Below are 26,916 nucleotides of genomic sequence, written 5' to 3' on the forward strand. Positions count from 1 at the left end.
CCTGATAGTTCCAAGCCATTTTCTAGCTGATTGATTTGTCATTATGCATCCCGGTGTCTCGAGCATAAAAGCTGGCTGGCAAAGAGCACTGGTGAGAGAACCACTGGCAGCTTTTGCAGGAGGAAGCCGGGGACGAGGTAAACAAATAAGGGCTAAGGCTTTGTTGGTGAGGAGGAGCTAAAAGCCAGGTGAGGAAGGCTTCTCAGAAGAGGTGGTTGGCGAGACAGTAGGAGGCAGGCACAGACTCACGGGGAGGGCAGGAGGAGGCAATTAAAACAGAAAAAGTGGCTAGGCAGGGCTCATGCCTATAATCCCAGCAATTTGGGAGGCCAAGGCAGGTGGATCACCTGAGGTCAGGAGTTCGAGACCAGCCTGGCCAACATGATGAAACCCCATCTCTACTAAAAATACAAAAATTAGCTGGGCGTGGTGGTGCACACCTGTAATCCCAGCTACTCGGGAGGCTGAGGCAGGAGAATTGCTTGAACCTGGGAGGCGGAGGTTGCAGTGAGCCAAGATCACGCCATTGCACTCTAGCCTGGGCAAGACTGTGTCTGTCTCAAAAATAAAATAAAATAAATAAAACAGAAATAGTGAAAACAAGCAACTTGTTCTCTGCTCACTCTAGGCCAAGGTCAGCAGAGCAGAAAAAACACAACCAAAGGCTAAAAATAGGAGGTTAACTGCTAAGGACAGAGGACTGGGGCCTTCGAAGATGGATCTGTAGAATGGTGGAGAGGCCTGCAGCAGTGATCTCAGGGCCAGCTGTCACCAAGATCCAGAGTTGGCCCCGATTCAGAAGGAAGAGCATATCAATCCTTGTTCAACTTCTGTGCCTTTTCTGGCAGCTGCTTCGTCCTGGGAGAGGTGGGTTCTGTGCCAGCCTCCTGAGCTGCCCTGGATCTAATGAGAACGGGAAGATGTGGCACCCGCGCTGCTGCAGGAAGAAGGCAGATGAGACACTGAGTGTTCACTGTGTCATTCATGCCCACATGTCGTTATCCTTGGCTGACAGAGTCAAAGTTGCAACCTTTCCCAAGGGTGACGGAAGGGGCCATGCCCTCTGCTGGGGACTCTAGTCCCCGGGGGCTGGGTGGCTTTGTGAACACTGCCTGGCCCATCCCAACACCCCCACTCCAGGGAAAGATGGGGACTGAAAGGGCCTTCCCCTCCTTCCCCTATAGAGGGATAGGAGTAGTTGTTACTAATACCACTGATTTATGAAAGGTCTGTGAAAGGTCTAGAGTGAGCACAGCCACTCTTGGCAGCAAAGCCCAAGTGCTGAGGACAGAGAAGCGCCACGGCCAGCCACACCATCACATCCTCCCTGTGTAGCGCCTGTTCTGAGCACCAGTGAGAAAAAAAACGCAGCCCACTCCTCAAGAAAAAGCGGAAACATTAACAAGTGCAAAAGGTGGTATGCAAGATCAAGATGAATGCTCAGGGACTGGGGCACGAAGGAATGATGGAGGCAAATGAGGCTCCTCAGGAAGCCTTTCACAAGGGGACATCTGTGACTGCTGAGAACGTTACGGACAAGGCCTGGTGCATCTCTCTTGTAGCACTCGACACATCCAGCTTGTGCTGGAGCTGTTTACGGATGAATCTCTCTCCCACACCAGGTGATGGGTTCCCAGCAGGGAGTTCTGAGGCTTTTAGCCCTGTGTTCCCCACAACATCCAGCTCAAGGCTTTGCATATTTAACTGCTCAATAAATGTGGAATGGGATTGAGCCTGGAAAATGGAAATTTCTCAGAGCATCCTCCTCTAGATGGTAAAAAATCCCAGGGGAGTGGCTGCCCTGGCCTCTATCCTGGACCTCCTCCTGCTCTGTCTTCTGGTCCCCAAGAGCAGGCCTTGCCTTGGAGCTTGCACTCTTGTCCCAGTTCTTGTCACCTCTTAGCGTTGTTACCCTGCATCCCACAATTTAGACCATGACTATTTTACAGATGAGCTGAAGAGCTTTCTTTTCCATTTGTAGGCACAAAACGAGCTGATGAATTCAGGTTTGTACCTGGTGCTGCTGCTTCACCTTTATGAGCAGAGATTTGCAGAACTCATGAGGCTCAACCACAACCAGGTGGAAAGAGAGAGGGTAAGTCTGGCTGTGACCCAGAGCTGTCCGGTGGCAGCCCTGAAAACCCTGCAATGCTGTTTATTGGATGTGCAAGCTGTTGAGGTCCTCACGGTCGCTTGGGAGGATATGGGGCTGTCATTGTTACGACTAAGATTTAGCAGCTGCTAAGTGTATACACGGTGACCCTCTGGCTGAAAAGTAAGTGATGATCACATAATTGCTGATTACCAAACATGAGTAGTAATTAAATGGTCATCAATGGTCATATAACTGAGTGAGCCTCTAGGATATTTGCCCCCCAGAAATAGAGCACAGCAAGGATGCAGGGGCTGGTTGTGTATTATGTGTGGGCACCCGAACATGGAGGACCCGCAAAAAAGAGGAACCTGGCTGGGTGTGATGGCTCATGCCTGTAATCCCAGCACTTTGGGAGGCCGAGGCTAGAGGATTATTTGAGGCCAGGAATTTGAGACCAGCCTGGGCAACACAGCGAGACCCCATCATCTCTACAAAAATGAAAATTAAAAAAAAAAAAAAAAGGAAAGAAAAAGAGGAACCTTCCCCACAAGAGACTGCCTGGGCCCCCAGGACATGCTATGCCAGCATATGTACCTGTTGAAAGAGACAGGCTGCCAAGAAACCAAGATGATGATGGTGGCACCATTTGTCATTAGAGAAGACGATATGTTTACCAGGAGTGATCATCTGTGGCTGCCCTTCCTTCAGCAGAACTGGGGCTCTCTAGGAGGCCCCATGGTGTGGAGGGAGAAGCCTAGTCCTCCTCCTAACTGGAGCCTGGCCTTAACGAAGTCAATCCAAATGAGGGAGTTGGACGGGTCCACCTTTGCAGTGTCTTAGTACACTTGGTCATTGTCAAATCAGCACCTTATGCCCCAAGGGACTTCCTTCTTTGTCAAATGCCTCTCTGTGCCTGGCCAGGCAGGGGCACTATGAGGACAGGTTACTGCCCTTACCCCTAAGGTCATGCCAGGGGCTGGTCTGCTGGCAGTGTTTTGGATCCCAGGATACCTCTTGAGGCTTGGCTCTTGACCTTGAGGCTTGGCTCTTGACCTCTGCTTGTGTCAGAAGGTCATGACTGGAAAGTGAGCCAGTGTGGCAGTAGACAAGCCACTGATGGTGCCACGAGGCAGTTTTAATGACACTGCCACCCCATCCTGTACACCTTTCCTTCTCTTCATTTTCTTCTCTCCTCTCTTCCTCTCTCTCTCACTTTCTCCCCAGTCACTTCACATGGACAAGAGACACCTGCCATATGTAATTCCACGTGTAATTCCTTACATGGCTGCAGACCTGTAAGACCATGGGCTGTTTCCATCCATTTAGAGCCATCCCTATTTAAAATGCTAGGGCCAGGAGCAGTGGCTCACGCCTATAATCCCAGCACTTTGGGAGGTCGAGCTGGGCGGATCACTTAAGGTCAGGAATTTGAGACCAACCTGGCCAACATGGTGAAACCCTGTCTCTACTAAAATTACAAAAAAATTAGCCGGGTGTGGTGGCACATGCCCGTAATCCCACCTACTCGGGAGGTTGAGGCAGCAGAATCGCTGGAACCCAGAAGACAGAGGTTGCAGTGAGCTGAGATTGTGCCTGTACTCCAGCCTGGGTGACAGTCCTGAGACTCCGTCTCAAAAAAAAAAAAATGCTGGGTTCAAACTGTTAGTCATAAGAAACCTAGATTTTCTTTTGTTCTGGCTTACATTCTCTCCTTAGACCCTGAGCTCTCAATTAAGAAAACAGGCTGGGGCTCTTCCAAGATACCTCCTCAAGAGTCTCACCCTCCTTTTGACCCAAGCCTGTCCTTCCTAAACTCTTCCATGGTTTTAATGCTGACATAAATTTCTCAGAGAAATACATTTTTTAAAAAAGAAAAGTACTAGAAGCAGGAAATGATCCTTTGTTAACATTTCTGTAACCTTATTTTCATGATTCCACATCTTTTTAATGAACTTTTTATTGCGCATTGAACTTCAAAGCATCCGGGGTTGATATAGGTTACAGATGGCCCCAAGAGCAGTGAGCCAATGCAAGCAACATTAGCCACCAGACTTGCAAAGCAAACATGACAAACGACAAACAGTACAACCCAACGGATGAAGACCAAAGCCCTAAAGCACCCTCTCTAAAGAAACTTCCAGTAAATCTGTCCTGGACTAGGAAGAAGTTGCACCAGGAGCAAGCTGGGAATCAGAGCAAAAAGCAGCAGGAGGGACCAGGGACACTCTTCTGTCACCACAAGCTCACACTGAATTGGAGAAACCCTGAAATTGATCTCACCCACTTAGACCACCGAGCAGTAACAGGTACAGATAACCAGTTAAGAGGCACCCAGGCCAGGTGCCGCTGACGCTGCAGGGAGGCTGATGCTGCAGGGAGCCATGATTGTGCCACCGCACTCCAGCCTGGGTGACAGAGCGAGACCCTGTTTAAAAAAAAAAAAAAGGGGGCACCCAAATGATAGTAGGAAACCAACTGGCTCTTGTTAAATTCACACTTCTTGATCTGCGTCTCAGAAATTTCTTGTAGAAAACACTCAGAATCTGATGGTAACATTTAGCAAAAGAGAGGCACTAAGTTAGGAGAGAAGCCCTCCTTCCCTCTCCTTTATCTACCAGAACTGGAGAACTCACTCACATTGTGTTTCTTGGTTGTGTCTCATTAAGAGACCCAGTGATGGATGCCTGGTTTTTTTTTTGTTTTATTTTTTTGAGACAAGAGTCTTGCTCTGTCACCCAGGCTGGAGTGCAGTGGCGCAATCTCAGCTCACTGCAACCTCTGCCTCCCGGGTTCCAGTGATTCTCCTGCCTCAGCCTCCTGAGTAGCTGGGATTATCGGTGTGCACCACCATGCCCAGCTAATCTGTGTATTTTTAGTAGAGGCAGGGTTTCGCCATGTTGGTCAGGCTGGTCTCGAACTCCTGACCTCAGGTGATCCACCCGCCTTGGCCTCCCAAAGTGCTGGGATTACAGGTGTGAGCCCCCGCGCCCGGCTGACAAATGCCTGTTAATGGTGGTGATCATTTCTCATCCATTGATGCACTGCCCTGTACCAGGTGTGGAGATGAGGATCAGGGAAAGAAGCTACTAGACACTAGACATGACGCCATGATGTACCTTTCCGTAAAGAGCTTGCGAAGGAGTTGAAAGAGGAGACACATATTTATAAAACCAGGAAATAACTGGAAAGTAGCACCTGTGCAAGAGAACTAGTGGACCCAGTGAATTCCTACAGGCTGTGAAATTGACAACATAAGCTCTTCCTTGGCTGGGGCTTCCTGGGGTTTCCTGCAATCCCATAAACAATCGGTCTCCTCAGTGAAGTTGTGAGCTATTTGAATGCAAAGCCAGGCCTTCTATGCCGGTCTCTTATGATGCTACGCACACAGTGAGTCACGTCTGACTGCTGACCATGTCTCTGGCACTGTGGATGCCAGGAACATTGAGTGTTTACAGACGTCCCAAATGATTTTGCCAGATAAGCACGTGGCCCGCATGGGTTGGGGGCCCTCATTAACACCTTGGGCACAGGAACCTTTCTCTCTTTTATATCTCACAGGCCTCCAGTGCCTAGAAAATGCCTAGTACCTAATCGGTGCTTAGTAACGTTCTGATGCACAGTCAACTACTGAATCAGAACCTACTTTTTGGCCGGGCGCGGTGGCTCAGGCCTTTAATCCCAGCACTTTGGGAGGCCGAGACAGGCAGATCACAAGGTCAGGAGATGGAGACCATCCTGGCTAACATGGTGAAACCCCGTCTCTACCAAAAATACAAAAATTAACCGGGCGTGGTAGCGTGTGCCTGTAGCCCCAGCTGCTGGGGAGGCTGAGGCAGGAGAATGGCGTGAACCTGGGAGGCAGAGCTTGTAGTGAGCCAAGACTGCGCCACTGCACTCCAGCCTGGGTGACAGAGTGAGACTCCGTTTCAAAAAGAAAAAAAAAAAAAAAAAGAACCTACTTTTTCCAGGAGGCGAGTCCTGAGTTATGTTTTGGAGAAAGTGATAGTACAAAATTTGCAGAGAGAACAATATTCTAGGTAAAGGAATACTTCCAAGTTCAACATATATTTATTTACTCAAAGATTTTCTTTCTCTTTTTGAGACAGGGTCTCACTGTGTTGCCCAGGCTGGAGTGCACTGGTGGGATGACAGCTCATTGGCAGCCTTGAATGCCTGCGCTTGAGTGATCCTCCCACCGCAGCCTCCTGAGGAGCTGGGATGCGTCCACCACTATGCCTGGCTAATTTTTTATTTTTTGTAGAGATGGGGTCTTGCTAGTTTACCGAGGCTGGTCTTGAATTCCTGGTCTCAAGAAATCCTCCCACCTCAGCCGCTATTCAAAGACTTTCTGCGAACCTACTACATACCAGCCTCTAAACTAGATTCTGGGAATATAAAGATGATTAAGACACTCCTTTCCTAGAAGAGACTCAGAGTCTAAGGAGAGAACACACATGTAACCAAGAGTATCCACAAATGTGCCTGTGTTGTAAGAGAAGGTTGGGTCAGATGTGGGGAACACAGAGCAGTTAGATGAAATGGGGCGCTGCCATTCTCGCCCCTCCTTCCGCCCCTCCTCTAGGACAGACCTCCAGCCAGGCTTTTCGCGGACACATGCCAATGCTTCTGAGGCCTCGCTTTTCATCCAATCAGATTGTGCCCTTTGCAGTCAGTGTTCCCACTTCTTTGGGAGCCTGGTGGCAAACCTGTTTCATTATTGCTCGCATCAATGAATCCACCGTGGGGATGATGTTGACCCAGAATCCTGGAGGGTCTGGCAGATGGGCAAGGGTAGTTGTGATGGGAGAGAGTATTCCATGCTGAGGGAAATGGAAATGCACAGAGACGTGGAAAGACCTGCATGTTTGGGGAAAGTCAGGGAGGTGTGTGGCCAGGGAGGGCAGAGAATGAGCCTAAGGTGCAGGCAGGGAGCGGGGCGGGAAGGGTTTGTGAGCGGCTCTGGAGGCCATGGAACAGTTTCCAGCCTGGGATTGGCAGGCCAGGAGATGTGGGTTTTGGGAGAAGAACTTGGGCAGCCACATTGGAGGGGAAAGAAACCAGCTGGGAGGCTGCTGCAGTGGCACGGGGTAGTAAGGGGGCCCGCATGGGAGCATCGGACATGGGAAGGACAGGGGTGGGTCTGGGGTGAGGGACAGGCTGGCGGAAGCACTGAATGCTCACCTCTGCAAGTGGCCGGCAGGAAGCTGGCCTTTCCTCCCATCGGGGAGCATCTCCAGAGAAGACAGGACCCACCAACCTCACTTTACCCCACCGTTGAGGTGAAGCTAAATGGCCTTGCCTTCCCTCTCCTCCTTCCCTTTCAGCCCCCACACGGAGCACTCCATCTGTCAGGGCCTGGTCCCCCATCCCCCGTGTCCTGGCTTCCTCCCAGCCCAGGTCTTGTCTCTATCTGATTATTACAGCGATCTCCTGGAGCAAGGACCCTCCTCTGTCTTCTGCCCCAGGTGTGCTGTTAATGGTGGAAAACTTCAGGCTAGGTGCAGGGGAAGGGAGCCCAGGGGCTGGCCGGAGGAGCAGGTAGGATCTAGAAGCCATTCTCAAATCCCCCTTGGTTCATTCACGTGTGAGACTGGATGGACTGCGGCTACCCCCGTCCCCACCCACATCATTTCTACAAAACCAAAAGCTCTTCCCTCCAAGGACCAGATCAACCCAAAATATGGGAAGCCCAGGTTTGGTCCACAGTTACAAAAACTTCCCACTCACCAAGATGCAGTTTCCTGATGGAACAAGAGTTGGTGAGATAGATAGGATCAGCTGGCACAGAATCTAGAGGCAGGTGGAGGTTATCTTGGGAGCCCAGAGAAAACGGAGGCAGTGGCTAGCCCAGTCCTGATGCATAATTTACCAGGTAACCAGGACCTGCTACTCTAGATGAAATTCCATCCTTCCCCTGCCCTCCCTCTCCTTGGGCACAGAAACGGTCCCAGGGACTAAAGCTCCCTCCACACTGGCCAGGCAGTTGCCCCAGTAACAGTGTCCAGCACCCCTTGTTTTGTCCCCCAGCCTGTCACAAAGCCCCTCTTCTTCCTGGGGAAGAGCACCAGGCCCTCTGCACCGGAGCCCACATCCTTGCAGCCTGGCACAATGGGCTCCCACGGAGTACACAGTGTTTCTTATTGTGGCATAAAATGCCATAAAGTCAGAACAAAGAGCCAGCCCAGGGCCTTGATGGGTCTGCTGCTTCCTGCCGGGCAGAGAATACAAGTGATTGTTTCAAAGCCAGTGGTGAGGCAAGTGGCCAATTAGCACGGCCTTCACCCCCACAGCCTGTAAATGTGATTCGGACCATCAGAATGGGATTCTGCTATTCAGATCAATTGCTCAAAGGAAGCAAGTCTGTTCTCGCTGCCAAATTTAGAAGCCCGAGACAGCAAAGGTGACCCAGGTTATGGCTGCAGCTCTCGTTAGGAGGAGGCTGAGCCCTGCCAATGCTTAGCACTCACCCAGCCCTCAGCACCTCTGCCCATTTTCCTGCCCCTTTAAGGTGGTGTAAGGGATTCCTAGAACGTTCCTGCAACTAGGAGGTTATACATCTGTTCACAATTGTATTGGAAAAAACAATTCATTTCTCGTTGTCTCCTCTCTTGTAGTTGTCAAGAAATTACCCACAACCCAGAACAGAGGCAAATGAAAGTAGGTTTTGGGGGCCAGTCCTGCCATTTTGAGGGTGTTTGCTAAGTTCCTCTTTTTCTGTGACTGTGTGGAACCTAATGCCATGGAAGGAAGGAATGACCACCACCCAGAGGCAAAAATAACCCCACAAAGCTTGGGAAAGTCAGCCGCAGCAAACAATCAGGAAGGCGAGGCCAAGTTCACTGGCTGCAGAGCAGAGAAGAATTTTAATTCATCCTGAACGCAAGGAAAAGCGCCAACAAAGGGAAGAGGTTATCAAACGGCATGAGATAAGATTTGTTCCTTTTCCTTGCTGGGATTCTCCAGCGTCCAGCACTTGGAGAGTTTGGGGGCTGGTTTTTTTACTGCCAGGATTCCTCTAGGAAAATCCTCCCCAAGCCCTGGCAGGGGCTGTCTGGCCCTTACCTGAAGGGACCACATTCACTCATAAGCTAGTGGCCTTGGTGGATTTGGGGTCTGCTGAATTCAGACGTTGAACAAAGCAAACAGGTCTCCCGAGAAAGGACCCTCAAAGCGGGCAAGACGGCTCTCTGCAAACAGGTTCGAGAAAAGTCTTCTGCCTGTTCCTATTTCCATTTAAAAAAAAAACCGACTGGAGAAAAACGTGCTTAATAAAGCAGGCGGGCTCGAAGTCAGACTCGGGAAGAACTTCATCAGGAGGCAGAATCGACACAGCAGTGAATCCAGGGGCGTGTGACAACTGGGTCCCCAGAGATTCTTCTGGGGGAAAATTTCACAACTGCCTGTCCCAAAAGCCGTTAGAACAGTGGCTCCGACATGGGCTTTGCCATCAGAATCACCGGGGAACTCGCCAAAAACTCGGATTCCTGGGCCCCGCCCAGAGATTCCGCTTCAGGCGATGGGGTGGGGCCCTGGAATCGTGTTCACACGGGACCCAGGTGGTCCTGACACAGCCGACCGCGGGGGTGCTTTTGAGAACCCCCAGTAGTCCTGCCTGGAAGGCGCAAACCAGCTCAAAGCTGCTCGGGGTGGGGCCCAGATTACGACCCTAGAGAAGCCAATTTATTATTCCGGGCACGCAGCCCTGCGAAGCCCAACTGACCATTTTCAGAGACCCGGGGAGGGCCCTGCCTTCCGCTCACAAAAGGAGCCCGGGAGTCAAAGCCTGGGCGCAACCGCGGGGTCCGGCCGATCCCAGTACCCCTTCGCGCGGCCACCCCCGACCCCGGCCTCGTCCCCCGGGCCTCCAGCCTCTGCAGCCGAGAAGGGCGCTGCGAGGTCTTTAAAAGACCTTTGTGTCGCGGGCGCACGCCGCACCTCCGGGGAAAACGCCCTGCGCCTCGGCCCCGCGGCTCCCCGCCGCCGCCCGCCCCGCGCGTCCCAGGCTCGGCCTCCCGCTCCGGAAGGGGCGCGACGGGAGCCCAGCCTGGTCGCTGCGGCCCCGCGCTCCGTCCAGCCGCGGCCGGGAGGACGGGGCAGGGTCCCGGCGCCGCGCCCAGGCGCCCCCTCCCCGGAGACGCCTCGCTCTTCCCGGTCCGGGGAAACCTGCGGCGGCCGGGCGCGCCCGCGTGGCTTCCGCTGGGCAGGGGCGACCCCTAGTGCCCAGGGCGGGCCGCGCCGAGCAGGACCGAGCCTTTCCCCGCACACCCCGGAGCCTGGGCTTGGAGCACCCTGGCCTCGAGCCCGGGCCCCAGGGAAGAGCGACGTCTCCGGAGGGCAGAAGAACATCCCTAGGGTGGTGCTCCAAAAAGAGTCTCCACGGGAGGCAGGGAACCTGCCGCCCTTCCGTGCTGCTCCGAGGCAAATGGTCCCACAGAGGGAGCGACCCCCAACTTATTTGCCATCCTTCCTCCGGGAACTGGGACCCGCTAGAGGATCCACTCTATCACCACCCCTCCCCCGCCGCTCTCGGCCCCAAGGTGGAGACAGCCAGTTCTCCCCTGGAGGACCAGGTCCTCTCCACCTGCCCCCAGCTCTGCACACACCCCGGACACGAGTGGGCACAGCCGAGGCCAAGGAGAACCCAGCACAGAGGGACCATCCTCGGGTGCTGACCAGTCGCAGCCCTGGCCTGGCTTCCCGCCAGAGCCATTCTCAAGACAAGAGCCAGGGTAGCCAGTGGCAGAGCCATGGGCACCCAGCCTCCCCCATAGGCCACACTCCCTTGGTCCCCTGGCATCCTGGCATGACTCGCCTGGTTGGCAGCACTTTGTTAATATGGGTTGCCAGAGGTGAGTCACAGCTGTGACCTGCTGCCCTAGCTCGGTTCAGGTACGCAGGAGGAAAAGAGGCAAAACATCAGGGCACACCAGGTAGCACAGAGAGGTGCCAGCCTCTTTGTGGCTCTGTGGTGCCCATGCCAGCCTGCTGACCGGGCCTCCCCCTCCCCTGCACGTGAGAACCAAAGCCTCACACAAATGCCACAAGTGAAACCGAGGTTAGGGCAGCCGGGGAGAGTCTCTGGGTGCGCGCAGGAGCCAGCACCAGGACAGCTGCTTCCCAGTGGCACAAATAACTTCCCAGTGTCACCAAGACAAGGGGTTGGGGGGCGGTGGTGGGGGCAATACCTCCTGCAGATATGCAAACAGATGAGGACGGGGGCAGGAACAGGGGCGGGCGTGAGTGCCCTTGGCCAAAGGCTGGGCCAGAGCGCCTCCCCAAACACCCAGTCAAGGCTACTGGCTTTTGGAGAAGGCGCAGGATGGACGAGGGGATGGGGGCAGCACAGGGGCTGGGGCTTCCTTGGGTAGAACTGAGAGGGTGAGAGGGTCCGGGTAGGATTGAGGGGATGTCAGTTGCTCCTGCTCCGTGCGACAGTTTCTTCCACAACAGGCAGAAACTTCCTTTTCTTTTTCTTTTTTTATTTTTCTTTTTGAGATGGAGTCTCGCTCTGTTGCCCAGGCTAACGTGCGGTGGCACAATCTCGGCTCACTGCAACCTCTGCCTCCCAAATTCAAGCGATTCTCCTGCCTCAGCCTCCTAAGCAGCTGGAATTACAGACACCCGCCACCACCCCAGGCTAATTTTTTGTATTTTAAGTAGAGATGGGGTTTTGCTATGTTGGCCCGGCTGATCTCAAACTCCTGATCTCAAGTGATTCGCTCGCCTCGGCCTTCCAAAGCGCTGGGATTACAGGCGTAAGCCACCGCGCCCGGCCTAAACTGTTTCTAAATTGTCAGGGAGCATTCACTCAAGTCAAGGGGGAAAGAAACATATTGAGATAAGTTTCCCCCAAGAATAAAGGAGACGACTCCCCGCCGCCCCCCCACCAACTCCACCTCCTCCACTTGGACCACACTGCCTCCCAGTGCCTCTTGCTCTCCCTCCCTTTCCCCCTCCTATCACTTGTCCCTCTGCGTCCAGCCATTGATTTCTGAAAAACTCCTGAAACACCTGGGTCCGTTCCCCCTTTCCTGCCAAATTAGGAAGCAGGGGTTCAAGTGGGGCCTTACCCTGAGAGGAAGCAATGGCCCCCACAGCTATTCAGCCTGAAAACAAGTGCTGCACCAGGCTATGTGGGGACATGGAGATGACCAAGATGCTGTCTTTGGGGGAAGCTGGTGTGGCTGAAACCCCAATGGGGCAGTCTGTGGATTCCCCAGCCCCAGACTGCAGGTCTCTGTTCCCCACACTGTTCCGGGCACTGTGGCCATGTGGGTGGCTGGGCCTCCGGGCTGGGGTGGGAGAAGATGAAGCAGCAGTGCCACGCCCCCTGTGACAGACCCACAGTCTGCTGCAGCCCTCCAGCCTGAAACATCATCTTGCCTTCCAGATTCGGAGTTGGGAGATGGAAATGAAGGCAGAATTTCTCAAAGCTGGGTCGTCTAGCAAGGAAACCAACTGTGGAGCTCGGAGAGACCTCTCCCGCCAGCCCTTCTTTCTACATCCCCAAGTGCCTCCCTCCCTCCTCCTCATTACTGAAACTGAAACCAAAGCATTCACAGTTAGCATTTTCACCTTGTGCCACTCTCTTTTGGGGTCTGGCTTGAGCATCTATGGGCAGCCACAGCAACCAGTCTAGTCCCAGACAGCACAGGTCAAGCAGCCTGGGACTGTGGAGCCCCTGGCAGGCTGGCCTGGTGCTGCCGCCTTAGCCCAGAAGCCCAAGTGGACCCGGAAGCCCTGCCAGGTCCAGTGGCCTGGGGTCCCACTGCTGAGGGCACCTGCCAGGCCTCACTCCACCCTGAATGGACTCGAGCCATGTATTCATTCAGTAAACTGACTTTATTCTCCCAGCTTCGTTCATGTTTATTTCACTTGCCTTGGTCAGAGGCCGAGGGTCTCAAGCTGGAGGGAGAGGGAAGCACATCTCACAGCCCCTACCTCGCCTCTACTTCTCCCTTGCTCCCACCATCACTGGGGATACTACATCCTGGGCCCCCATGGGCTGGGGCAGGCTGGATGGTGGTTGCCCCTGTAGGCACCCACTTAGGACCCAGCTGGGGTGTGGACGCCACACTTTTTTTCCTGATTGCATCTTAGGGCCCAAAGACCAAGTCAGGACTTGGGGTGGAAGGTCAGAGGGTTAGTGAGAAAATTGTGTGTGCATGAGTGTGTTTGAGTACGTGTGTGTGTGTGTGTGTGTGTGTGAGAGAGAGAGAGAGAGAAACAAAGTTAAGCCAAAAAATAATAAAAGGGCTGGACATGGTGGCTCACACCTGTAATCCCAGCACTTTGTGAAGCCGAGGAGGATGGATCACTTGAAGTCAGGAATTGGAGGCCAGCCTGGCCAACATGGCAAAACCCTGTCTCTACTAAAAATACCAAAAAAGAAAATTAGCTGGGCGTGGGTCCCAGCTACTTGGGAGGCTGAGGCATGAGAATCGCTTGAACCCGTGCAGTGAGCTGAGATCGCGCCACTGCACTCCAGCTTGAGCAACAAAGAGAGACTCCATCTCAAAAATAAATAATAAATAAATAATAATAAAAGCGCCAGGTATGGTGGCTCATGCCTGTAATCTCAGCACTTTGGGAGCCCAGAAGTTTGAAATCAGCCTGGGCCATAGCGAGACCCTGTCTCTACAAAAAAATAAAAAAATTAGCCATGTATAGTGGCATACCCTCGTGGGCCCAGCTACTTGGGAGGCTGAGGTAGGAGGATCGCACGAGCCTAGGGGGTCAAGGTTGCAGTGAGCCATGATCACACCACTGCACTGCAGCCTTGTAGACAGGGCTACAAGACCCTGTCTCAAATAATAATAATAATAAAAGATGGAGGAGACAAACTATGGTACATGCAGAAACGTTACGCTAAGTGAGAGAAGCCAGACACCAAACACTACATAGTATATGATTCATTTTATACAGTTTCTAGAAAAGGCAAAACTAGAGAGACAGCAAGCAGATCAGTAGTTGCTGGGGGCTGGGAAAGGAGCAGGGATTGACTGCAAATAGGGTCCAGAGGACTTTTGGGGGTGAGTGAGGTGTTATAAAGCTGCTTTGTGGCAATATTTACACAACTGGATAAATTTGCTAAAGCTCATTGCCTCTACAGATCGTCTAAAAAATGGAGGGAGGGACAGAAAAAGGGCAGAGAGAGGAGGACGAGAGAGAAAGATGAAATGAGGAGGCGGCACTTCTCCCCCCTGCCTTTAAGACTTCTCAGACCAGGAGAGGCCCCTGCTTCCCTGACCCACCATCTCCTGGGGGTCTCAAAGGATGGGATTTTGCTGCAAAGGGGTTCCCTGAGCTGAATTAAGGAGTCAATAGGGTTTTAGGAAGGCTAGGCTTGACTCACCTTAAAATCTGGTCCCACTCTTCCGATATGTTCCAGTTAAAGTGATGCAACTCTTGAAAACCAGTAGGTTCGCCGGGCACAGTGGCTCACGCCTGTAATCCCAGCACTGGGAGGCGGAGGCTAGTGGATCACCTGGGGTGGGGAGTTCGAGATCAGCCTGACCAGCATGGCAAAAGCCCAATGCTACTAAATACAAAAAGAATTATCCAGGCATGGTGGCACATGCCTGTAAACCCAGCTACTTGGGAGGCTGAGGCAGGAGAATTGCTTGAACCCAGGAGGCGGAGGTTGCAGTGAGCCGAGATTGTGCCATTGCACTCCAGCTTGGGCAACACAGCGAAACTCCGTCTCAAAAAAAAGAAAACCAGTAGTAGGTTCAACCAGGCAGCCTAGACCCAAGATCAAAGTTAAGAACCATTCAAGTTGAAAATATCTCCATGATCTAAATAAAATTCCTAAAACCTCAAGTTCCTCCACTCATAAACATGGCCTCAAGCTCTATGAGAAAATGAGCCTTTTGAACTGAACTTTAAGGTTGACTAAAGATTTGTCCAGGATCCAGTACTGAGGAATGTATAAGAAGGGACAGTGCACATCTAAAAATAAGTTTTGTAGAGAGCGGAATGGAATTTGAGGTGGCCGTGTAAACATCCTGACACCTCACATCCACACAGTAGGATGTGACAGTGTTTGAGGCAGCTGAGGAGACCATCACAGGTTTACATCAGAATATCATTAGGTTTTTGAAAACTGTACTCTTTTTTTTTTTTTTTTTTTTTTTTTTGAGATGCAGTCTCGCTCTGCCACCAGGCTGGAGTGCAGTGGCATGGTCTCAGCTCACTGCAACCTCTGTCTCCTGGGTTCAAGCGATTCTCGTGCCTCAGCCTCCCGAGTAGCTGGGATTACAGGCATTCGCCACCATACCCAGCTAATTTTTGTGTTTTCAGTACAGACGGGGTTTCACCATGTTGGCCAGGATGGTCTCGATCTCCTGACCTCATGATCCGCCCGCCTCGGCCTCCCAAAGTGCTGGGATTATAGGCGTGAGCCACAGCACCTGGCCAAAACTGTACTCTCTCTACAGAAAAGTGTTTCAGGGATTTACCCAATGAGAAATGCTTCCCATGAGGTCTAGGGTGGGGTAGACGTTGAGGAGCTGGTGACTACCCACACTATCAATTTGATTTCCTGGCAGGAGTCTGCCTGCCATATGGGGCTTTTCATGGCTTGAGATTCCAAGAGGACAGCCTCATTTATTAAAAGGCAGTGAGGAGGCCAGGTGCGGTGGCTCACGCCTATAATCCTAGCACTTTGGGAGGCTGAGGTGGGTGGATCACTTGAGGTCAGGAGTTCACGACCAGCCTGGCCAACATTGTCAAACCTAGTCTCTACTAAAAATAAAAAAATAATTAGCCAAGCCTGGTGGAGGGTGCCTGTAATCTCAGCTACTCAGGAGGCTGACGCAGGAGAATCACTGAAGCCCGGGAGGCAGTGAGCTGAGATCACACCACTGCACTCCAGCCTGGGTGACAGAGCAAGACTCCGTCTCAGAAAAAATAAAAATAAAAATAATTAATACTAAAATATAAAATAAAGCATCCCCAATGGTATAAATGTCTAATACATCAACCGAGCCCCACTTTATTTCTATGCATTGTACTCCACAGCCCAGGAGACCCAGGTGTCCCTCCGCCACTGCTTTGGGAAGGGAGGCCATGGAGGCTCAGAAGGAAAGCAGTCATTCTTAGCCCTCAAGTCTCAAAATAGCCCTAAAACTCTCCAGAGATGAGAGGTTGGGACAAAGTTCTTTAGTCCCCAGGCCTGACTGCAAGATCTTGAGGGGCTCTCTGCAGCCCTGTTGCCCACCCCACAACACGTTTTCCAGTGCAGGGAGGAGAGGTGGCATGGCAAGTTCTTCACCTTTGTGCCTTAGATTTCTCATCTGTAAAAGGGGGACAGTAGCACCTACCTTATGTTTTATTGGGAAGATTAAGTGAGTTAATACGTGTTAAGCAGTTAGAACAGGGCGTGTACATAGTAAATAATACATATTTTGTTATTATCATTGTCATGGAGGAATAGTGGGTCAGAGGCAGTGTCCTGAGCCCACTGCAGCCCCAGTATAAGGAAAGTCACCATCCAAGGGTCCCCAAGTCCCTGAGGGAAATGCAGAAGGGCAGGACACCCCTGCATAAGCCAGAGGGGACATGAATGACCAGGGACCAGATGCCCCTCCTCCAACTTCGAAACCTGGACACTCCATAGGACCTCAGAGGCCGATGCAAGGAGACAGTTAAGGTTTTGCACTCCTCACTGTGTGGTCTGGAACCTCAGCGCCCCCAGCGTGTCCACCTCCAGCAGGAAAGGCCTGCCCACCGCTCCTCCTCCTCCCTTTTCTCTAGTGCTGGCATCCCGCCTGCTTGTCTAAGGATTGAAATCTGCCCCTCAATTGGTGCTGGTTCTGGTGGGAGTGAAGCCTGCAGTCTTTTCCCGGGGCCTCTTGGCAGTCCCAGCCCCGAAGATAAAGAAAATCAGGCCTGTCCTGAACATCTCAGTACTTTCTTTTTTTTTTTTTTTTTTTGAGACGGAGTCTTGCTCTGTCACCCAGGCTGGAGTGCGGTGGCGCAATCTCGGCTTACTGCAAGCTCCGCCTCCCGGGTTCACGCCATTCTCCTGCCTCAACCTCTCCGAGTAGCTGGGACTACAGGCGCCCGCCACCACGCCCGGCTAATTTTTTGTATTTTTAGTGGAGACGGGGTTTCACCGTGGTCTCGATCTCCTGACCTCGTGATCCGCCCGCCTCGGCCTCCCAAAGTGCTGGGATTACAAGCGTGAGCCACCGCGCCCGGCCCATCTCAGTACTTTCATCTGGTGCTGGTCTTTCACAGGCCCCTTCATTTCCCTGCTGTCCTTTCCCCGCCGTCCCTCCCTCCCTCCCGCCTGCCTTCCTCTGGGCACTCCCTCAAGACGCAATTCTTTGCCTTGTGCCTGCAATGGACTCAAGCCCTGGTGCTCGAGGCGGCTTGGCCGGGCTCAGGCAGCTCAGTTCCAGGAGAGCCATGTGGTGTGGCTGGCGGCTCCTCGCCCCTGCGGCCTCACAGGGCTGCCCACTGGGCCAGGCCAGCTCTGCCAGCAGAACTTCGAGGAGGCCATCTCTGGCATGACAAGAAGAGGTTGAGAGAATGCTATTCTCTGGAGAGCGGCCGCATTCTCCCATTCATTCACGGATCCAGGTGGTCAGAGCGGGGCGGGTTAACCTTGCAAGTGAAGGCTGGGCCTAGCGCCTGGCATACAGTGCTCATTGCCCAGGCCTGCCAGGATAGGCTTGGGGGCATCTGCCACCCAGCAAAGAGCCTGGTATGTAGAGGAGGTGCTTGATGTATTGAAATGAAATGAGCAGAAAGGAAGGAGACTGCCACCAGGGCCATCCTGAGCCAGAGGGCGAGTGGCCGGCGCCCAGAGCCTGCCTCCTGCCCCTTCAGAGAGGTACAGGAGCGTCCCTTAGTCATCTCTGAGCAGGCTTAGAACCAGGTCTAGGGGTAGCCTCCAGGCACCCGTGATGCTGTCTGAAATGCTTCCAGGTGGGTGCAGGGCCCTGGGGAGACTTGTCACCCGAGTAAGGCAGAGAGACGTGAGGACAGCAGGCACCAGCCACTGACTTGGGCAGCTCTGGCCACTTGGATCCTCAGTCCCTCTGCTGTTCCCTCCCACCCCTCAAGCTAGTGACCCTGACTTCACCTCTCGGCCTTTCTTCTCTCCCAAGGTTAGAGTCACTAGGGTCTGGGGGGGCGGGCCTTTCCCCCAATGTTTCTTGTGGTATTGTGTCAGGAGTTGGTTCCTTCCAGTGGGTTCGTGGTCTCTCTGACCTCAAGAATGAAGCCGCGGACCTTCATGGCGAGTGTTACAGCTCTTTTTTCTTTCTTTTTTTGAGACGGAGTCTCGCTCTGTCGCCCAGGTGCAGTGGCGCGATCTTGGCTCACTGCAAGCTCTGCCTCCTGGGTTCACGCCATTCTCCTGCCTCAGCCTCCCGAGTAGCTGGAACTACAGGTGCCTGCCACCATGCCTGGCTAATTTTTTGTATTTTTAGTAGAGACAGGTTTCACCTCATGATCTGCCCGTCTCAGCCTCCCAAAGTGCTGGGATTACAGGCGTGAGCCACCGCGCCTGGCCTAGTGTTACAGCTCTTAAAGGTGGCACAGACCCAAAGAGTGAGGAACAGCAGCAAGATTTATTGTGAAGAGTGAAAGAACAAAGCTTCCACAGTGTGGAAGAGGACCAGAGCGGGTTGCTGCTGGGGGTGGGGTGGGGGCGGGACACAGTTTTTATTCCCTTATTTGTCCCACCCCATGTCCTGCTGATTGGTCCATTTTACAAATCTCTAGCCAGCTACAGAGTGCTGACTGGTGCATTTTTACAGAGCACTATTGGTGCATTTTACAAACCTCTAGCTAGCTACTGAGCACTGATTGGTGTGTTTTTACAGAGCACTGATTGGTGCATTTTACAAACCTCTTGTAAGACAGAAAAGTTCTCCAAGTCCCCACTCGACCCAGGAAGTCCAGCTGGTTTCACCTCTCACTGTGGCCAGTGGCAGGGCACTTAACTCACAAAGGGAGGTTTTTGGGCTGCAGGGCTAGAGAGCAACTCACTCCAGGGTCAACCTCCCACGGGACTGGGGCTCCCTCCCCTGAATGATTAGGCGCCTTCCACTGGTCCTGCCGTTGCTGGGGCAGCACAGAGAGGATTGCTGGAGGGGGTCTCCTGGGCTCCACCGTAGTCCTGGACTCAGGCCAGCAGCTCATGGGCTCTCCCTAGGGCTCCCGTCTCAGGAAACGGCACCCCATTCACCCTGCAGTCCAGGCGGGAAGCTTGGAGTGCTTCCTGACTCCCACTGCCATTCCCCAGGCAGATCCCATCCCCAGCAAGGGCATCCGCCATCCCTTCAGTCCAATCTGGCGTTAATTTGCTTTCACAAAGAAACACTGGAAAGACAGGAAACTGACAGGGCAGGAGGGTATAGGCTGGAGGGGGACGGGCAGGGGCAGGACTTGCCTAACATCTATCTTGGGATATCATTTAGGTTTGAACTGCGTGACTGCATTGTTTATTCATAAAAGTGGAAACTTATTTTAAAGATCATGAACAGGGCAAAACACACACACACAGAAAATCTGACCACTGCTGCAGTCCTGATCCCAACAAACCACCATCTTGTTGTGCCTGAATTTATTACAAGAGCTTCCGCACCAGCCTTCCTGCTTTCACTCCCCCGTTTCCCATCCATTGTCTATTTCTCATCTCCTAGCCAGAATGATCTTGTTAAAAGGTCAGCCCGATTAGCCATTCCCACTGACTTCCCACTATCCTGAAAATAATGCTACATTCTACCACTGCCTTCAAGGCCTTGGACAATCTATTGGCCCTGCCTCTGACTCATCTCAGCCCCAGCCCACCTCGCCTCCCTGCTGGTTCCCTAAAGCACCAGGGATGCCCCCCTAGCCCTGGCCCAGATATTTGCGTTGCTCACTCCCCCACCTCATTCAGGCTGCAGTCAATCTCACTCCCTCTAGTGAGACCCTCCCCAGCCACACAGGCCACATTAGCAGCTTCCCCCTGGCTCGCCCGACTGGCGTTGGTTAACCTTCCTTTGTTGGCATCTGCAGCTCAAATACCGGCTGAATGAACAAGCAGATGAGTAAAGGTCCTGCTGTCCATTCTACCTTCTGTGGTTTCAGAGCCCAGGCCCCCTAAGGACACATGTGAACTTTCAGGCTGTTAGAGGGCAGGTATGATGGCTGCCTTGGAAGGACGGTGACATGGAGCCCCCACCCAGGGCCGGCCTGGACACATCGAGTGCTCCCCTGGAGCCGCAGCCCAGAAACGGCAGTAACGCCTAATGCTTACAGAGCCCAGAGGCACTGTTCTAAGTGCTCTGCACAGATGAGCTCCCTTGATCCTCACATATCCTTAAAACAACCCCAGGAGGTGGGTCCGGTTCTCCCCACTGTGCACATGTTGAGAGGTGTGCTAAGTTGCCCAAGCTTGCACGGCTGGCTGCTCAGCAGCAGATGGCCTGGCTCCTGAGTTCTCACCCACATTCAAGCCCCCAGGAACAGAGAGAGGGGGGCGCAGGTGCAGAGGGGTGAGCTCCTGAAGAAGATCGGGGGGTGAGAGTGTCCCCTGGAGGCCCAGAGACAGACGCAAAATGGCCAGCTACAGAAAACACCTGTGGTGTAAGCTCCAAAACGAGAGTTATCTCCAAAGGGACAGACGTGAAGAAGCAGGCTCACCACAGGACAAGGCAGAACCTTCTCTTTCAAGCCTCTTAAAGGTATTTTATTTGTTTGCTTTTCTTTTTTCCTTTTTTTTAAAAACAATAATGGCACATTTAAAAAATCAACTACAAAGAAAGGGCCATGTCTTCCAGTCCATGTTCACATTGTCCCACGCTGTCGCACCAGGATGGGCCGCATACTTCATCCTGGCTGGGACTGTGGCCTCTTGGAAGGGTACTGGGCCACTCCAGGGCTCGGGTGCTGCTCCTCCTGGATCCACTAGAGGGTGGGACCTCTGGGCCCTCCCAGACTCCTGCTCCTCCGGGGCCCCCAGGACTCTGGCAACCCCTCCCCTTGCTCCAAACCAGAGCCAGGAGCTGGAGATGTTAGGGAACTTATTTTGGTCCCCACAGGGGACTCTTCCAGGGGCAGAGCCCTCCCCCACCCGGCAGGAGATGACACCCCAGCCCCGCCCAGCTCCCACCCTGGGAGGTTGGGGTGTCTCTCCCCAGTCTTGTCTCCAGCCCAGCAGACACCACACCCGTGCCCTGGTTCCCAGGCCTAACCCACCTAGGCCCCTCCTGCCAGGCCCCACAGCCACCCCAGCAGGCACAGGAGTGATAGATGCTCAGCCCCCTCAGCTGATCCTCACCAGGAACAAGAGGGCTCCCCAATCCCCAGGGCCCGGCTCAGAAGGAAGGGGCGGGGGAGAAGGGGTGAGAGGGAGCAGGGTGAGGGGCACAGAGCTCAGGCTGCCAGGTGGGAAGAGAGATGCAACAGATCTGCCCAAGGGGACACGGGAGGCTCCTCACGCTCTGCAAAGAAGGGGGTCCTGGGGCGCGGATCAACAGGCCTGGGCCGGGGGGTCTGGGGAGAAAGAGGCTCTCGTTCCCCCTCCCATCCTACCTCTGGTTACTGTGGGGGCACAGGCCCAGGTGACAAGACCTCAGGCCCCCCCAGAAAGGGAAACGCCATGCTGCACTCAGCTGGGTCTCAGCCCAGCCCTTATGGGAGGGTGGCACCCCACCAGCCCAGGCCCTGCCCAGCTCCAGCTCCCAACAGCGACTCCCAAGGGCACCCTTCCATAGGCCAACTGGACAGGCAGCTGGTGGGGGGCCAGACCGACCCAAGGCCCCAGCTCCCCAGCTCCTCCCGCCCTGGCCCTGCCCACGCGCCTGGCTCTATTCTTGCTGCTCATTCATTTCCATGTCTGACACCAGGATGTTCTTCTCAGTGGCCTCGGTGGGGCTGGAGCTGCTGCGGCTGTAGCGGGCACCCTCAAAGGCCCCGCGCTCGATGCTCTGGCGCCTCCGGTAAAGGATGACGGCCGCAGTGAGCAAGGCCAGGAGCAGCAGCACCGCCATCAGCACCACCACCAGCGCCGCCGGGCTCTCTGGAAGTGCTGCCGAGGCAAGTGGGCGTGAAAGGCCAAGTGGGCGTCAGGCCCAGCAGCGCTTCCTGCCCGCCCACCTGGGGGCACTGCCTTTCACTCACCTGATGGGGAGAAGCTGCTCTGCTCAGCTGTGGGCAAGAGGAGGGGGCCAGTTAATAATAGCGGTGATCATCATCATAATCATTTAAGTAAACATACAAAGCACACAGGCCTAGGCCGGGAGGTCTGGGGAGAAAGAGGCTCTAGCTCCCCCTCCCATCCTACCTCTGGTTACTGTGGGGGCACAGGCCCAAGTGACAAGACTTCGGGTTCCCCCAGAAAGGGAAAACGCCATGCTGCACTCAGCTGGGTCTCAGCCCAGCCCTCGTGGGAGGCCTGGGTGTCAGCCCCTTCCCTAACTCACCTCATCTTCACTAGCACTCTAGGAGGTCGGGACTTTTTTTTTTTTTTGGAGACAGGGTCTTGCTCTGTTGCCCAGGCTGGAGTGCAGTGGTGTGATCTCGGCTCACTGCAACCTTCACCTCCAGGGTTCAAGCAATTCACATGCCTCAGCCTCCCCAGTAGCTGGGACTATAGGCATGTGCTACCACTCCCGGCTAATTTTTGTACTTTTTGGTAGAGACAGGGTTTCACCATGTTGGCCAGGCTGGTCTTGAAACCCTGACCTCAAGCGATCCACCCACCTCAGCCTCCCAAAGTGCTGGGATTACAGGCATGAGCCACCACATCAGTCTGGGACTACTATTATTACCATTTTACATATGAGGAAACTGAGGCCACAGACTCTGCCCAAGGTCACACCATTGGTAAGTGACATGACCAGGACTTGAACTTTGTCCATGCCCTTGACCACTACAAAGTGACAGGGGGTTGCTGACCCCCAAGCCTTGTGGTCTAGTTTAGATGATAAGTTTCAGGTCCAGTCCATCCCACAGACTAATTTATCCTGGGAGTCCCAGCTGCCCGCAGTCTGGTCTGTTCAGGCCTTCCCATCGGCTGTGCCCCCTGCAGTTGTGTAGCAGCCCCCAGCCCCAGCCCAGGACCAGCGGCACAGGGTGGAAGGAGGCTGAGCGTGGGCCTGCCTGGCGCTCACCACGAGGAAGCTTGCAGACGACACCCATGGTGATGTTGGTGCAAGCGCCGGGGCGCCATAGCCCGCTGTTGCTCTGAATCCAGTAGCAGCTGTTGTGGCTCAGCATGCTGGGGCCCAAGCCCGGGGGCCCCCAGTTGGAGTAGTTCACAGCTGTGTTGTCCTGCCAGACCAGGGTGCCTCCTGCAGGAAAGAAGACGCTGAGGGAGCAGGGACAAGGTGGGGCAGGAGTAGGTGGAGGAGAGCAGGCGTGTTCTAGAACCGACTCCCCGTCCCCTGACAAGCCCCAGGGCAAGGCTCAGGGCAGAGTGGAGGGCAGCCTCTTACAGCCTGAGGCCTGATCTCCCCACCCCATACACAGGGCACCCACCTTTGGGATTGAAGTTCATGCCCAGCCAGGCGCCCCGACTCTGGCCCTCATAGCTCTGCAGGTGCTCCCAGACAAACACATTCTCCATCTCATCCAGAATAGACAGGACTGCCCCGCCCGCTGGATGCAAAGAAGGCCCACGTCAGGGCGGATGGGTCTCCGGCGGGGGCAGAGCCCCCCAGAGCTGCCCCAGCCCTCTTCTCTGCAGCCTGAGTAGAGGATGGTGTGGAGTCTGTGGATTCATGTGTGTGTGTGTGTGTGTGTGCACGTGTGCAAGTGTATGGGGGGCAGCATATGCACATATAGCGTCATGTATGGCCTCTGCATGTGACAGCATGAGGGCATCTTGTGTAAGTGCTGCCTATGGGTAGAGATCAGTGTGGGGATGTACTCATGGATCTGAGTGCCCACGAGAGGAGGTGCCACCTGCCCACCATGTGTGGGCTCTGGCCTGGTCACCCACCTCTCTGGCAGCGCTGTCGTGCCTCCTTGTGGCCCATCAGCAGCTCCATGTGGAAAGAATAGCAGTGCTCCCGGAAGGGGATCCACGCGGAGTCTGCCAGCCCCTGGGGACAGCTGCCATGGTAGCTTATTCTTCGGGGAGGAGGGGGCCCTGTGGGGGTACAGGATTAAGAAGTGGCCCAGCACCCTCCCGGGGGCCACCAACACCTTGCCCACACCCCCGTCCTGGCAGGTGGGCACTCACCACTGCTAACCCCGCACACAGCCCCCTGCAGCTTGGTGTCACAGCTGGTGGTGCGCCAGGCCCCATCCACATCCACGTAGGTACAGCCCCCCGGCTGCTGGGGCTCCCCATCCTGCCAGCCCACGTAGTTCAGTGGCTCCTCTGAGACCCAGGAGTACCGCCGAGAGCCCTGGGCATGGGGGGCCATGGGGTAGGAGGAAGGGAATAGTCAGGATAGGGTGCGGATAAGGTGGGGGGCAGGAAGGGGCAGGGAGGGGAACCCGGGCAAGGCTGGGGCCCAGGGCAACAGCATCGGGAGCCCACCTCCTCGCCAGCCAGCCCGATCCAGAGCGGCGTGCGCAGCCCTCGGGCAGCCTGCGTAAGGAATGCCTGGGTGTAGGGGTCGGGTACGTAGGCCAGGCTGGCATTGCGGCTCTCACACAGCAGGAGGGCATCGTGCCAGCGCAGTGGCTTCTGAAGCAGCCGGAAGGTGCCGTTGAGGTAGGAGAGCTCAGTGCCCGGGGCGGGGGGCAGCGCTGCTGGGGACGGGCTCAGGGAGGGGTCTACAGGGAAGGGGTCAGGGTTCAGGCTGGGCTCTGCTTCCCTCACCCCATTCCCAGGCACAAGGCCAGGAGAAGGCCGGACACCAGGCAAAGACCAGGTCTCCACCAGGCTCGGCACTTGGCCCAGACCAAGGCTTGGTAGGTGTCAGCCCTGATATTATTAATAATAGGTGTTTGCTAACAAATGGACAGGGAGGCGAGGGCCTTGACCTCCTCCTACCCAAGGAACCCAGGGCAGAGGCCACCTACGCATGGAGCTAAAGGTGTCTTGGACCTGGAACCTCAGGGTCCTTGATGCCACATGTGCCAGCACTCCATGCAGCCCAGCGTCTAGCTCTCCCCCCGACCCAACGAGCCCTCCGTACTCCCAAATCTTCGTCCCAAGACCCGTGGGTGCTACTGCTTTTCCATCTTATTGGCACCTTGCCTTTCTGCCCATCTGCTTCCCAAGCAGAGTCCCGCTCTGCCAGGGACCATGATTCCTTCCTCCTGGCATGGTCCCAGCATCCAGCCCAGTGCCAGGGCCCCGCTGGGGTTTCCCAGGTGACTGGTGACACATACCCGTGCCCTTCTGGCAGATGAAGCCATGGGTCTCCTCCGTGCAGCTCCGATCGTCCCAGCGGCCAGTGAAGTGGGCTGAGGGGCTGTGCAGGACCACCGCACAGCTGGTCTGGGGGGAGGGAGCTGCTCAGGGGAGCCCCAGCAGCTGCCTCCCTGTGCTACTGTCCCCAAAAGGCTGCAATGTGAGCAAAGAGGCTGGAAGAAAGGAGACCCCCGGGCATGGGGAGACACTGGGACAAAGGCAGCCCCACAGGCTTAGGGCAGTGGGGTGCGGAGGGGAACAGGGAGGGCATCCTCACCGGTTTGTTGCCGCTGGGAGCAGGGCTAGGGCCAGAGGGCTCCCCAGGTGCCCAGTTGGCATACATCAGAGGCTCCTGCTCCACCCACTGGAAGTCCCTCTGCGAGGCGTGGAGGCCAATCCAAAGGTCAAAGGTCACATTGGGCAGGCTGGCTGTGATGAATGCTACGGTCCCCAGAAGACATTTATGAGTGACTCTGCTATAGCTATTTGGGGGGACAGTGTCAGAGGATACTGGGGGCTCCCCATAGGCTGGCCCTACCTTGCTCTAAGGGGTTTGTGATGGTGACCAGCTGGGCCTCTTGCTGTTCACAGGAGAACTGTGCCTCTGACCACTTCACCCGGCTCTGGGGGTCCTGGCCCTGGACCTGAAAACACTGTGGGGCAGAGGTGGGGATGTAATGGCCAGCCCCACCTCCCCATCCACACACCCGGAAAGGCGCGCCCCTCAGCAGCAGGTCCTGGGGGGCCTTTGAGGGCCGGGAGAGAACAGTATCTGAGAACCAGGACAGCTGGGTCTCCTTGGGGCAGCCTCCAGCACCTCCCAGCTTGGAACTGCAGATTCACACACAACTGCCCACACTCCAGGGGATCTTTAAATGGGAGGATTTCTTTGGGCCATCAAAGGCTATGACAACAGTGCCTAGGCCAAGCACTAGGAAGATGGGGACAAGGACCTATCTTGTTTTCTGCTAAACACCCTTCCAAGTGTTATCTGACATCCGTTATCTTGCCCTTTGAACTTACATGATCATCTCTAGGACACCTTTTTTTTTCTTTTTGAGATGGAGTCTCGCTCTGTCTCCCAGGCTGGAGTGCAGCGGCACCATCTCCCCTCACTGCAAGCTCCGCCTCCTAGGTTCACACCATTCTCCTGCCTCAGCCTCCTGAGTAGCTGGGACTGCAGGGGCCCACCACCACGCCCAGCTAATTTTTTGTATTTTTAGTAGAGATGGGGTTTCACCACGCCCAGCCCTAGGACACTTTTATCTCTATTGTTGAATGATCTATTAGCAGCACTTCTAACTCTGTAATTTTACATTTCTCTTTTCCCACTTTCATTAGCTCCATAAGGTTTCAAAACAAACAAACAAACAAAAGCCCTGGGTAGGAAATCTCTCATCAAGTGAAGACTCTTTCTTAGGAAAATGAATATCTGATGATTTTCTGCTCAGAGGCAGTGTGATGGAAAATAAAGTGTGTTGGCCAGGCACGGTGGCTCACACCTGTA

At 54.5% G+C, this 26,916-nt stretch overlaps 2 protein-coding genes across 2 annotated transcripts in view; one reads left to right on the forward strand and one right to left on the reverse strand.

Moving 5' to 3' along the window:
* Nucleotides 1–12,948, forward strand: part of LOC116458445 (probable E3 ubiquitin-protein ligase MARCHF10) — a 53,203-nt gene extending 40,255 nt beyond the window's left edge. The window contains exons 9-10 of the mRNA XM_058431154.1: nucleotides 1,982–2,095; nucleotides 12,486–12,948. Coding sequence (XP_058287137.1) covers nucleotides 1,982–2,095; nucleotides 12,486–12,734 — 363 coding nt within the window. The 3' untranslated portion in view covers nucleotides 12,735–12,948. The remainder of the gene's footprint in view (nucleotides 1–1,981; nucleotides 2,096–12,485) is intronic.
* Nucleotides 12,949–20,776: 7,828 nt separating this feature from the next.
* MRC2 (mannose receptor C type 2) overlaps nucleotides 20,777–26,916 on the reverse strand; it is a 65,147-nt gene continuing 59,007 nt past the window's right edge. Inside the window, exons 21-30 of the mRNA XM_032139083.2 lie at nucleotides 25,948–26,062; nucleotides 25,687–25,850; nucleotides 25,388–25,496; nucleotides 24,588–24,826; nucleotides 24,285–24,453; nucleotides 24,042–24,191; nucleotides 23,579–23,698; nucleotides 23,212–23,391; nucleotides 22,220–22,246; nucleotides 20,777–22,127 (exon numbers count right to left, since the gene is read on the reverse strand). Coding sequence (XP_031994974.1) covers nucleotides 21,907–22,127; nucleotides 22,220–22,246; nucleotides 23,212–23,391; nucleotides 23,579–23,698; nucleotides 24,042–24,191; nucleotides 24,285–24,453; nucleotides 24,588–24,826; nucleotides 25,388–25,496; nucleotides 25,687–25,850; nucleotides 25,948–26,062 — 1,494 coding nt within the window. The 3' untranslated portion in view covers nucleotides 20,777–21,906. The remainder of the gene's footprint in view (nucleotides 22,128–22,219; nucleotides 22,247–23,211; nucleotides 23,392–23,578; nucleotides 23,699–24,041; nucleotides 24,192–24,284; nucleotides 24,454–24,587; nucleotides 24,827–25,387; nucleotides 25,497–25,686; nucleotides 25,851–25,947; nucleotides 26,063–26,916) is intronic.

Source organism: Hylobates moloch, unplaced genomic scaffold, assembly GCF_009828535.3.
Source record: "Hylobates moloch isolate HMO894 unplaced genomic scaffold, HMol_V3 SCAFFOLD_19, whole genome shotgun sequence".
Taxonomy (NCBI): Eukaryota; Metazoa; Chordata; class Mammalia; order Primates; family Hylobatidae; genus Hylobates; species Hylobates moloch.